This window comes from Adelges cooleyi, unplaced genomic scaffold, assembly GCF_023614345.1.
Source record: "Adelges cooleyi isolate 19-005CV unplaced genomic scaffold, UGA_ACOO_1.1 ACOO_flye_CR_arks_rails_tigmint_CR_PRNA_396, whole genome shotgun sequence".
In the NCBI taxonomy this organism is placed as follows: Eukaryota; Metazoa; Arthropoda; class Insecta; order Hemiptera; family Adelgidae; genus Adelges; species Adelges cooleyi.
Window position 1 is genome coordinate 281,120 of NW_026096074.1, and position 14,170 is coordinate 295,289.

At 36.2% G+C, this 14,170-nt stretch overlaps 1 protein-coding gene across 3 annotated transcripts in view; it reads right to left on the minus strand.

Moving 5' to 3' along the window:
• Positions 1–14,170, minus strand: part of LOC126841599 (uncharacterized) — a 61,106-nt gene that overhangs the window by 1,135 nt on the left and 45,801 nt on the right. Inside the window, exons 1-10 of one of the 3 annotated variants that reach the window (XM_050578184.1) lie at positions 3,030–3,070; positions 2,880–2,955; positions 2,050–2,251; positions 1,777–1,880; positions 1,592–1,683; positions 1,307–1,399; positions 1,130–1,215; positions 960–1,062; positions 762–882; positions 375–462 (exon numbers count right to left, since the gene is read on the minus strand). In XM_050578184.1, the coding sequence (XP_050434141.1) occupies positions 375–462; positions 762–882; positions 960–1,062; positions 1,130–1,215; positions 1,307–1,399; positions 1,592–1,683; positions 1,777–1,880; positions 2,050–2,251; positions 2,880–2,910 (920 nt within the window). In that variant the 5' untranslated portion in view covers positions 2,911–2,955; positions 3,030–3,070. Of the gene's footprint in view, positions 1–374; positions 463–761; positions 883–959; positions 1,063–1,129; positions 1,216–1,306; positions 1,400–1,591; positions 1,684–1,776; positions 1,881–2,049; positions 2,252–2,879; positions 2,956–3,029; positions 3,071–14,170 lie in introns of those variants that run through there. The other 2 variants (XM_050578185.1, XM_050578186.1) reach the window with 2 other exon arrangements.

Genomic DNA, 14,170 nt, shown 5'->3' on the forward strand with positions numbered 1-14,170 from the left:
ATTGAACTGTATAAAAAAAAATGAAACTTGAAAGTTAGTCAGTGAACTATTAATACAAAACAAGAAATTAAAACGATTTTTTTATTAATAAATTAAAGTAATTTAAAATAATAATACTTATGGATCAAAATATTATTTATAATAATAAAAATTGTTATTATCAAAAGGTGCAAAAAGTAATTTTCAATTTTTTATTGAAGCTCTTTCTTTAGAAGTTTGGACAAAATAGTGTTCCGTTTTTTTTTTTATTATTAAAAATGATAACCATAGATGAACCAACAAGTTCATTTGATTATTATTTTATATAAACCATAATAAATATAATAGTTTAACTAAATGGATCGTTAAATTAAAAAAAAAAATTTAATTCTTACTTGAAAAAATCATTTATGCTATCAGCAATGGAAGAGAGCTGGTTGTCTTCGGTCACAAACTTTGGTCTTAGAAATTTTTTCAAATTAACTGAAAAATTGATTAAAATCCATTAATATGTCATCAAGTATCGAATACTAAAATACACATAGGTATATGTATAAAAAATATAATTAGGACACTACAAAAACACTAAAAAATTATGTTTATTAGGATAGCACTTCGTGTAAGACCATATAAAATGTTATTATCAATGTTTGGAAAAACACTTCAAAAACGGTTGAGTGTAAGGAAGGTGTTCTTTTTCACTAAATGAGCTCCTGAACGCGTTTATAAGGAATTAATAAAACATCATTTCGCTAACATCAAAGTCAATATTTCATACGTACCACATAGCCTTAGTAAATAAATGGGTCCATAAACTGTACACCACAAGTCTTCCGAATAAATGTTTTTATATTTGAATTGTAAACTGTCAAGTCTTATTTTTTCTGATAACAGAGCAACAGCCTAAAAGAAAAATATTGGTAAAGTTATTAAATAAAAATTCTCATTACATAAAATCTCATCAACGAAAAATAATTTACTTTATTGTGCACTTCATTATTACGTTCTTTCGCATATAGCAGCGTCTGTATTCGTGAATTAAAATATTGAATAAAAGTCGATCCAACACACAAAGCTCTTTCCCTAAAAATATCTTATTATATTTTCGACACTATTATACTATTAACTTTGTAAGAAAAACAATAATTACCTAACAAATATTGTTGATTTTTGTTTGGAACCGATATAACCATCAATGAGATGCATAACAGTGAATTTGGATGGAAACTTTAATTGCTAAAATATTTTACACACCATTATTAGGCAAACAATTTATTAACAAAGTGACCAAATATTATTAAAATGTTTAAAACACCTTGTTAAATACCTTGTTAAAAACGTTTATCATATTATAGTCGTAGGACAATCGCCGTTTCAGAATTGTAGGCACATCAAATTTTAGTTGTTTATCGTATGGAGGCTAGAAAAATTAATAGTTTTGTTGCAGACAAAGTCAAAATCAAAATAAATAACTGTTTGGCTGTATACGTACATCCGTTCAACACATACATCAATTATCAGCCATAACAATGTTCTAAAGATTATAATAACAATTTTCTGTTAAACAAAATATTTATTAAGATAATAATTTAATTATAAAAAGGTATATTACCAAAAACTCTTGTATGGCAGGTAAGTTATTAATGTTATTTTCTATTAGACCAACAGTTCTGAATGCAACCAAAACCGGATTAGAAGATGGTTCTATTTAAATAAATAAGTAAATTAGTAAAATTTGGATTTTTTTCCGGAATGTTTCAGGTCAAAAAATTTAAACTTTTAATTTCAATTAATTACCAGACTCTTCAGTAGCCGAAGATGGAGCATCAGTGGTTTGGTTTACTTCAGTATTTTTTTTACGTCTGCCAACTCTTCCTTTGTTAAAATGTTTTTTAAACTTGCTGAAAATATTACAAAAGTATTTATTTAATTAGACTGATCGATTCATGTTATAAATAATGTGAAAATTTAAAAATCACTCTCTCTCTCAAAAAAAATTAATATTATTGGTAAAATTGACGACATAATAATTGCATTCGATACAATATTAATATTAAAACACATATTTACTGTTGGTCTTGGAGTGCTTTCATGTGGTCAAGCGAAAACTCATTTACAGACAAAACACGATCATCGTGTACCCATTCATCCCATTTCGTTTTCCACCCTATGTAATGAATGTAGTAGTTCAATTCACCGTCAGGTCCAATTCGTCGTTTTAAGCACTTTGCTTCATATAGCATAGATCTGTGGTAACACAGCACTATGTCATCTGTCAAATAACAAACGATTCAAATCAATTTGGCGTAATTGTGATTTTAAAATTTTTATTTATTTATAATGAAAAGAAATATTGCATATATTTGTATAAAAATGGTTGTTGCAGCATTCTGGTTTTTTATTTACTCACAAAAATCTTTTCTTTTTGTTAGATTTCTATCCAATCAGTGCATATTACTCAAAATTTTAACAATATTTGTTATTACCTAATTCATATCATCTTAACTCACTTTCAACAAAACTCACCTACTTTTTATAAATAATGGCTACTCTTTGTTCACTTTTCATAAGATCAAACGCTACTGCTGTTTTCTTGACCTCGTTCTCTGTTGTATCCCCTGCCTGTATTAACTATTCCCTAATCTCATTAATTATTGCTACTACAGATACAAACTTAATGCTACCTCTTAGATAAATATACTCTACTTAATTTTGTCCAGCAGATCCAATGTAAAATATTTAATTTAGCTACCTACTTTCAATATCTCTAAAATGTCCTCATTCGTATTTAAATTTCATCACCGTCAATTTTGAATCACCTTATTAGTTTACTCGGGTAAAAAATAATAATACATAAAAGTAAAAAAAAAAAAAAAGAAGAGACTGTAATCGTAACTTACTTTTATCGAAACGGAAGGGATCCACAGACATTATCGTACACGGCGGATGAGCACTATAAGTTAAAATTAATATCAAACTCTTAAAAATAAATTCAAAATTAAACTCGATCCAATTTCTAAGGATTTAGCAGTTAAATTATTATCCTAAATACTCAAGGCTCGTCTACTAAGCAGTCGAGTCGTTTGGTAAATAACAACATTGTGAAATTATGATTTTACTGAGGCGTCGCTTGTTGTGTTATTACAGTGCGGGCATGTCCGGCACACAAAATATCTTTTATCTATATTACCATTGTGTAGACGCCGACGCTAAATACAGATGAGTGATGGACATTGGCCAAATTTAAAGTGTAAAACAACGATAATTCGTTAATAGCTTAAACTAATGACTCGACATAAGAAATGGTGAAATTAATTAACGGAAAAAAACCAAAAGGTTATACGGGAATAAGACCTCTATACCGACAAGAAGTCGGCATCACTGATGGTCGGACGCGTTGGGACGAAAAATTGATAAGATGATAACATTTTCCATATGAATATTTGATTGCTAATGGAAGCAATAAGACTTATGACTCATGAACAAAATATTTACTAATTATACCTAATAGTAGGAGATAATTTCATATTTTACTTTTTTTATTATATATATATATATATATATATATATATATATATATATGTGTATCTGTAGTATGTACTATAATATAGTATACTAGCTGTGTTGCCCGGCTTCGCCGGGGTTTTGCAATATGCTCTTTTTTTTTTAATTTGATCCAAGCTAACGGAGAGTTTTTATTGTTTTGAATATACGCGTTTTCTTTTTACACTCTTAGGGGTTAAATTTTGGAAAATGGGTTAATAGATAATTCATTATATTTTGTATTACAGAGTATGTATGCTAATGGAGATTATACCTCTATTGGCTTGCATTTTATTATAATATATCATTGGTCAAATAAACAAATACTTATTATTACTGCAATGATATACTTACATATTTGTATTTTCCACAGAAAGAGGAATCTCTAGAGAACTTGAAGAAGTCTCTGGAACGACTAGAGAATATTTTTTTTGCATTCTATTATAAGTTAAACTTTCAATGAGTTGGGGTCTCGAGCTTTTTTTTTTTTGCTTTTAAATGGTCGGCCATGTTTTTGTTTGCCGTTATTTTTTAGAAAAAACCACACTTTGCGCTTTTACCGCTTTCACGTTTCACTTCAGGGACGCAAATGGTAATGACATATAACATGCCTAAACATTCGTTTTGGTAAAAACGCAAAATGTATCTAAATTTAAGTATAGCAATCTACACAGTACGACCTAGTCACGAAGTAACAAATAATTCTAATATCATTCATAATATAAATGATAAATAATAATAATAATATTATTATCTTGTATATTCTTGTTCAAAATAACAAGCGACTTCAGCGGCTACCTGAAAACCGGGTTTTCCACGTGGCATTCAGATAGCCACCGAGATCGCTTTTTATTTTGAACGGTGTATATATGTACCTAACCGTAAATTCGGCCGATGGGTTCATAATCGGTCGGATAGGTAGGTAGGCATATGACAATAGTATTGTAAACTGAGAACATTGTTGTTTATCGCACCAGACCGTCGCACGTTGCCGGTTGCCGACGTGCGACGACAGTACGTGTACAATTTATACTATTTTATTGCAACCGATAATAGTGGCGCGCTCCTACGGAATTTGTCGATAACTCATTGGGATGTTCCCCCTTAAGGGGCCTCTACACCTGCGTTTTTTTAGTCGAAAACAACTCATTCTAATTCAAACGTACTGTTCCTAAGAATACGCCGATTTAAGTTTTGAAAAAATATTTGTATTCTTCAAAACATTTTCAAGGCATCGGTCTTGGCACAATTTTAAAATTATTTTTAGTTAATTAATTATTTCAGTTTAAAAAAGTAAAAAAATTGCATTTTTTTACATTGAAATAATTAATTAACTGAAATTAATTTTAAAATTGTGCCACGACCGATGCCTTGAAAATGTTGTGAAGAATTCAAATGTTTTTTAAAAATTTAAATCGAAGTATTTTTAAGGACAGTACGTTTGAAGTAGAATGATGTATTAAAGTGAAATTTCAATTTCAAATTTTGTGGCTTCAAACAGTTTATTGACTTGTGCCTGCGAGTGCGTGACACTTCTTATCGACCGCTATCGTCGTCGTCGCATGACACCCGCAAATTGCAGATGAGGATATTATTTTTAGATATTTTGTCATGTACGGTGTATAACAAAATACTATTAAAACGAGGATCATTGGCAGAGCATTGCAATTTATACTGAATTGTAAAAATGATCGTTTTTCTACAATTTAGATTTTAGTCATTCGAGTATTCGACTAGCGTTGTTGATGTTGTCCATCGGCAGGTCGTCTTATACTCACACAATTCATATTTTATATGATTTATATTTCATATAATAATGAATAATAAGTATACTAGGAAGTATTGACCTAAGTATAGAAAACCCTTATCTCGCTGGATAAAGAATAAAGGGAATTTAAATTCGCTGAATAAAAAAAACTATCCAGAGAGAGGTTAGATCATGCTCCGTGAATTACCTAATATTATGTCTTGATGATTAAAACGAGTCCTTATGTATTATATTTTTAAGAACGGCATATTTTACCAAAAAACAATTTTTGTTTTAGCTTCGGTGCGTAGTTGAGAAGGTATTGTTTTTACAATGATGTGTTTTTAATTGTATTTATTTTTGTATTTTGTGTCTGGACGTATCTTCTATGCCGTTAACCGATTTCTTCATGTATTTACTTTATATATTAGAAATCTCTAACCCTTTGGCGGCTGTCTTGGAAAAAAAATTAAACACCATAAAATACTGTTTTCTAACGTGTGACTGACTTGTAAAATTAAACGCCACCGCAACAGAATTTTTCCTACCCATGACAGTTTTAATCCCAAACTGTCTCCGAGGGTCATGATGAACTATCCAGATTAATTTGATAAGTAAAATAATATATTTACCAAAATGTTTTCAACTATTTTTATAAACATTTCACATTTATGAATTGTAACAACTAACAATAATAGAGTTATTTGTATTAAAGTTGCACTATTTTAACGGCAACTACGCATGAACGATTATAGTTGAGATTATATTGTTTATTCTCACAATATTCAATCACTATTTCCACCAGCCGATCGTTCTGACTACAAGGGTTGGCCGTCACAAGTGCCTCCCGTTCTAAATCTAAATCTAATCTAAAAGTTTATTTCTTGGGGCAAAATTTTGAAAGTTCACTTCTTCCCCTTCAAAATTGGGAAAACACATAAAAATGTACATATTACTTTTTTTAAAATAGTCGATTTTGTTCCAAATTTCTATGGAATATTCTTCGGATAAAGTACTATACAACGTAAACGGAAAAACGTTGACAAACCAAAAAAATATCTTTATATATTAAAATTGTATTAATTTATTACTATAGTTATAATCAAATTTTCATCGATAACTGCTAGTCTGCTGTTATTATATTTGTCAAAAGTAAGTAAGTAAACTCGTAATTTTTAATGTCTAGTAATAATCATTATCTTCGTGCTTCTGTATGTCTGTGTATATACTCCTACAGAAATAATATAAATGCGACCCCAGATACAATTAAAGTAATATCATTTACCTGTCCGCGCGTTAGGCGATAAAATTTTAGATAGTATGGAATCAATAATAGTGGTTACACCGCAGTACGTCGCCCGACATAACGTCGCCGGACAAAAAGTCGACAAAACGTCGCCGGACAAAAAATCGACAAAACGCCGCCCCTAAAAAGACCGCCTCCCAGTAATGCCAACACTAACAATATGTGTGTACAATATACGATTATTAATGGTGCTAGTTGTGCTGCCAGCATGACATATTATTAAGGAGTAAATAGTAATCATCCATCTGATTTGATCATATTAATTTTTAAACATTTATTATTATAGTTAAATGACGATTGTTAATAGCATATACCTGTGCTGTTACAAACATTTTAGGTTACATTTGACTTATAAATTAAAAATGTAGTACAGGTAAACCGTACGTATAATTCTCTAAATTAGAATTCGTCTTGGGCAGCTTTTTCCACTGCATTCACGGTAACCACGCCACAGCGTTGAATATATATCTCTATGACTCCATATCGATGCTAAAAAAGCAAAAGGTCGTAAACGTCTCAGGGTAAGCTGACTGGATTGGACAGTATTAAAATAATTTTCCAGACAACATAAAAACGTTTTACAGAAATACAGAATATCTGAATATGCTACCGTTTGTGCTTCAAAAAATGAAAGTGTTGAACAAAAGTTACTTTGGATAATGAAAATGGATTATGAAAGTGATAATCAATTATCCGAAACAGTAGGTTTGAATAAATGTAACAATTGATTTGTTCTCTAAAAATCTCTCACTGTAATAGTAATTCTTGTGTCATTCATTGTAAAAGTGAATTATCTCTTTGTAGTTGAATTTTGAAACAACGAGCTTTTTAAAAATTAATGTATAGCAAAAAAAAAAAAAAAAAATAGAAAACGCTGAACTAATACTTGTACCTACCTGATTTTATTCAATTTTATCACTTTTATTTATAATAATTCTTGTAGACCTGTGACCTCTCCGTTTCCTCATTGCTTTGATTACATTATGCCAATACTCTACTGTACTAGTCCTCTTAGATAAAATCGCTTTTAAATCAACGCTTTAATGCTCATTTGTAAATACAGAACCTTCATTTAAGACTTTCTAACTTTGCTGGTTTAAACTGTGCTTGGTTTGGACTGTACTGGCTTGAAAATACTAACTACCGATTTGCATCGAAGCGTTTTTTCGAAAGTGATTTTATGACTTTCAGATTTAAAAATTTCTGTAAACCTGTGACCTTCCCATCCCCAGTATGCCCCGACCCAACTATGTTCCGTCCCCACTATGCACCGACCCCACTGTACTGGTTTTTTTTTTTTGCAAAAACTTAGTGGACCAAATAACACATATACAATGTCTTGTTATATTTTGTTGGAATGGTCGACGATTCATGTTCCAATCGTTTGTACTCCATAGTTTAAATTATAATCGCTTATTCTCAATAAAATTAATGTTTATGTATTATATACTTCCATTAAAGCAATCTCACTCAAACTATTTATACTTCATAGATTATATTATTTCAAAGCTATATTATACTTCTATTTTACTAGATTGACAATGTACAAAATAAAATGCAACTAAAAAAACCTTTTCATAGATACTTAAAATGTAAAGGGTGGGATAGTGAAACGAGTTTTACCATTTAAATACATTAGAAAATCGCCGTTTTACTGCCTCATCCTGTATATTAATTTCTTGTTATTTTCTAAAGAAAAATCGATTTTCTTACATTTAAATTTAAATAAATCGTATACTGGTACTGTGATGGAGAAAACAATAAATTTTACCTACATATATTACTTATTAGTTAAATATTACTAACGTGTATAGCCACTAGTGGTCGGCTGTTGCCTGTTATTTAACAATAACCTTTTATGGAGATTTTAAAAATTTTGTTTTTTTAATAATAGCATAGGAGCAGTATAAAATAAAATAAAATATTATCATTTATGACTTATTTATTATTAAAATTTATCCTAATAGTAATAGTACATAGTAATAAAAAAATGAAATATTTTATACAAAATTAGAGCTACAAGTTGATAAACTAAAAAATTAAAATTAGCACGAAGCAGATTATCTAATATTAGACAATTCACACAATCAAGCGTGAATCTCTTTAAATGAATAACAGTATAACAATATACAAAACATTAGTTTTCCTTTAAAAAAATTGTGTAATAAAAAATACATGTTGAGGCGGTATACTGCATAAAAACCAACACTTAATCTGAATCCAAAAAACAACAGTCCTCTTGATTATTTGCAGGAAGTTGAACCTTATATACTCATAGTTGACCTTCGGTAAGGTTATATAACGCAGGCTATAAAAAAACGAGATAACGACAGTGGTTTTGTCGTATCAGAATCATTAAGTGACTTAATAAGTACACGGATAGGTTTTTTTCCCAATAAATCGAGTGGCTACTATAATCAGTTACACGATTTAGTCGCCTTGATATCATGTAATAAACACAATATTATGATACCGAATATTGGGCCCTAACCTAATCTAACACGGATAGACGTTACCAACTGATAGTTTTTAGTGTCAGTTCGTTTCTCACATCTGGTACTCTGGGTTTTTAGTTAAAAAAAAAAAAAAAAATGAACTTTGTGTAAACTTTAAGTCAAGAGTGTTACTTGAGCACAAAACCTAATAGTATCATTCTGCATAGATATAAATAAAATTGTTTTAATGATTTGATCAATTTTTTTTAAAGATTTTAGGTGTTTTTGTTAAAATATACGAAACCTGCGAAAACACAGTTTCCCGGCAATTAAAAAAAAACTGTAGTGCCGAATTTTTTTCCCGTTTAATATGTTATGGGTACATATGAGTTCCAACTACTGCCAAATTTTCAACCCAAAATTTTTAAAATTACCGCTAAAAACCCGGAAAAACAAAAAAAATTGTACCCCCCCTAGGGGGGTGGGAAATGGGTATAGTTTAAGTTTGACACAACTGACGTGTGCGGGCATACCAAATAATTATTTCTTATACATTTCAACTCGATCCGACTCTTTTTCTTGAAGCTATAGCCAGTAAAAGTTCTAACTTAAAAACTCGTACGGTTTTTTTTTGGTTTTTTCAACTTTCGTCTGTGAAGAGTTAAACTTTTTCAACTTTCCCCCCCCCCCTTTAGTACCAACTAGATGAAATTGGCGATTTATAGAGTTGCTACTCGAAGGAATTGGTCCAGTATTAAAAAAGTTACAGTGTATACAGATAAAAAAAAACACACATCAGAGTAAAACCAATACCTTCTCGCTTTGCATCGAAGCTAAGTTTGACACATATTTAAAACATTTACGTTAATTTGAGTTTTGGTTTCAAATTCAAACAATTTGTAAATTTTAAATAAATTTAACTCATTCATTTTTTTTAAATAAAAGAAGGAAAGAGAACTAAGTGAAAATAATACGTGTTAACACGTAGAGACTATACTTACGTATGACATTTTAATTAATTCGAAACCTATTTTAGGTGATTTTTCTGAACAAAACAAGAGATTATCTACTATCTACACTACCTATCCTTATTTTTTTTTGTGCCATCGTTTTCAGCATTAAAAAACAAATTGATTGAAAAAAAAAATCGAAATTCGGGTCTGGGGTGGTAAAGTCGATTTGTTCCAATTATTTTTATTAATAAATTAAATTAATTATTGGTTTCGTATATTCGTAATTTAAATAAAACAATTTTATTGAGATTCTGCAGGATAATCATTACGGTATGTGCAATTTGAAACAAAGAATATTACACTCTATCGCTGTTAGAAAAATGAATTGGTTATTATTAGTTTAGAGAAACAGTATAGTTTGTTGTGGTCGAGATAGATGGGGGTTGAAATAAAGGGTACACTGGTGTTCAGTTATTACGGATAAATTTATTCGAACAAAATAAACATATGGTTTTTTTAACAAAATGTATCGTCGAAACGGTATCCACATAGGAAGTTAGTGGTCAGCTAACGGCGGCGGCGACCGGTTCGCACTGCCGACCCGCGACCTGACGGACTAAGGTAAGAGATGCGGTCGCCACCCAGCGGTGACGAATGTAGTTAGCATCCGCCACCGACTGGGGTCGCGGTGCGACCGCGTCAAGTTGTTTTACTTGGGTGTAAAAAACTGTAGATTGTTTTTAAAAATTATCAACAGTAAATATTTTATAAGAAGACTGGACATCAAACGATTAATAAAACTATGTATATTTATTTAAAAGTGATATCTATTCCGCAAACATTGCGTGACCAATTAGAAATTATTCATTTAAAAGGGTACACTGGAGTATGTTTTTTATAATTTGATTTTTATTTAGACTAAAATTGTAATTGTCTTAATGGTCATATAACTGAGAATGGCGTACTTACGGGAGGGGGGGGGGTATACGTGGGTTGTATCCCTCACAGGGCCCTAACAGTACACAAAAATATAACAGTCACACATAATGAAGTACTCAATATTCTTTCACTGTTCTCGAGAAAATTAGACTTTGTTTTGTAATTAAGAATCCAAACTTTTGTTTACATGCAACATGTATATAATAATATGAATATATGTTTATATTGAATAGGTATGGATGTTATAATCTGTATTCCCCCTTCCTTTTTTTTTTTTTTTCCACATGCACCCATAGAACACTGGGGGGGGACGCGCCCTGTGAGGAATTACTTCCCCCCAGTCTCCGATGCCATTTATTGGGTATACTAAACAATAAATACAATCATAAACTTAAAAACTAACACACCCACTTCGGGTGGTGGCCTAATAACAATATTCACATTAGGCCACAACGAAATTTAGTTACAAGTTTATTAGTCTATACAGGTTTATGTACAGTCGGTGGAATGTTTCCGGACCAGTGACTCGCGCACACGCCACCCTTGCACGCCGGGGCTCTCAATTGGCCGGTCGCTGTCTAGCCCTCTCTGCTTCCTCCTTCTCTTTGAGGACCGACTCGGCAAAGCGGGCGACCGCGTTCCACGCATCAGAACTTGCAATCATGTTGGCGACCAGTGTCTCCGGGACAACTTCGCCGACGACGTCCTGGAGGTCCCGCCTTTGGGACTCCCAGGCCGAACACTCCACTAGTGTGTGATAGGCACTGTCCACCATGCCTTCACAGTGTGAGCATGCTGGACTGGGTGCTTTGCCGATCCTGTGGATGAATTCGTTGAAGCACCCATGCCCAGACAGCAACTGGGTTAGGCGGTAGCCCATCATCCCGTGCTTCCGTCCAACCCATTTCCGGAGGTCAGTGACGAGAGTTCTCGTCCACTCACCTCCTGTTGCTGTCCGAAGTCTGTCCTCCCACTTGCCGAGGGTAGCAGTCCTAAGGGGGGCCCGTTGTCCGGATCCTTCTTCTGCTTGCCGGCGGAGGCGGAACGCCTCTTCTCGCTCCCTCGCCAGCAGGTCGATCGGCGGTATCGCAGCCAGCACGTTGGCTGCGTCGTACGACACGGTGCGGTACGCGCAGACACTGCGGAGTACAGCTCTGCGCTGCACCTTCCTCAATTCCCCTACTCTGGCTTGGTTTAGCCCGCTGGCCCAAACCGGTGCTCCGTAGAGGAGAATGGAGTGGACGACACTGACGAGTAGCCTCCGCCTTGGCTCACGGGGGCCGCCGATGTTAGGCATAAGCCTAGTCAACGACGTGAGCGCACCCTGCGCTTTGACCGCCGCGGCTTTGGCGTGCTGCTTGAAGTTAAGCTTGCGGTCGACTAGCATTCCAAGATAGTTGATCGTCTCTCCCAGCTTAACTTCTACCCCGTTCAGGAAGATACGCGGATCGCTAACCTTGTACCTGCGCCTGATCATCACCGCTTCCGTCTTCTCGACGGCGAGTTGGAGATCCAGCTCCCGGAACTTTGCTGCCACCGCACACAGAGCTCGGTTTGTCCTATCTTCCACCTCCTCGACCGTCTTGCCGGAGGCGATGATCAACGTGTCGTCCGCGAAACCGATGACCGTCGCCTGGTCCGGTAGATCGGCTCGCAGCACCGCGTCATACGTAAGGTTCCACAAGGTCGGACCGACCACCGAACCCTGTGGAACGCCGCAGGATACCTCGATGGTGACTTCTCCACCGTCAGCTGTTGGGCACGCGACCCTGGCTGCTCGCTCCGAGAAATAGGACCGGAAGATGCGCTGCAGGTACAGCGGCACTTCCCATTCCTGTAGGGCCCGCATGATGTGGCGCCAGCCGATCGAATTAAACGCGTTCTTCACGTCCAAGCTGACAGCCACACATACTTTGCGTGCGTTTATCGCTGTCTGGGCCTCATCCCGGAGCAAACGCACTGCGTCGTCCGTCGATCTTCCCTTCCGAAAGCCGAACTGCCGGTCGGAGAGTCCACCTCTCTCCTCGAGGTGTTTCTCCAGTCGACGAACTAGTAAGAGCTCCATCAACTTCCCCACGTCGTTCAGGAGACACAAAGGGCGGTACGATGATGGCTCACCGGCCGGCTTTTGGCCCTTACGAAGCAGCACCAGTCGGGCTTGCCTCCAACGGGTGGGGAAGCTTCCTGCTTTGAGGCAGGCGTTGAGGGTGTCGGCTACAAAGTCGGGGTCTGCCTTGTAGACCGACGCCAGGATCGCATTGCTGATACAAGAGTTCCAAACCGGACCGTGGTCCTTCTGCTCCACAACCCGCATATGAGATTTCTCTCGTGACAGGGTGCAGAGAGACCCGAGACCCAAGCGACCTCGCCCCCCGAAGGTGACGAACTCGGTTAGGACGCCGGGCAGCGCTCGGTGGACATGCGGCCACCAAGCTACCAGTTTAACGCAGAGCGAGCTATTTCCCCTTGTCAACCACTGGTGAGGCCGCGGCACTATCCAATCCGCTCAGGCAATTTGGTTATACCCTAACCTTCGGTGCTTATCCTCCAACCGATAGAGTCGCTAGTCTCCCGGGGGTCAAGCCACAACCGTTAGATTTCGCCTAGGCCAGCACAGGCCGTAACCACTTTCGTTTCTCGGGGTCGGACAAGTCCTTCCCTTCATCTGATACAACCACTACGAATCCAACCGCAGGCGGGGTGTCAGTTGACCGCTACCAACATCTTCACCACACGCCGTCCCGTAGTACCGAATTCACCTGATATATGTGCGCAGGCACGGCGATCGGTTTGCCGCTCCGACCTGGTTTCATGCCATCCTCGTCCCGAAGCCGAGCTCTTGGGACTAGGCACCAGATCTCCCACTATTTATTCATCACGGTAGCTCGAAAGGGCTAGTGGTTGGCCCAGTGCTAACCTCCCGCCGTCCTCAGAATAAATTCTGCGATCCGAACGGAAGGCGTGACGGTCACGAACCCTCGTTCAGCCGAGTTACTCTCCGCGCCCAGCGCCTACAGATCGGCCCGAAACTGGTTACCCTCCCTCCAGACAGCCGGGGAAACGGGAACACCCCACGTTCACCGCCCCAGACCCGAACCCTGAGGTCCGGCGGGAACAGCAACCTTGAGATGGCCACCGCAGCCCCTGAGCCGCCTTTTGGGCGGGACCAGCCGATCGTGCATTTTTGTCTCGGTCCTACGCGCACCCGGTGCGCCTGCAGATCTTCTGATCGTGCATCGTTTGGCCAGTCAGCCATGTCCACTTCTCC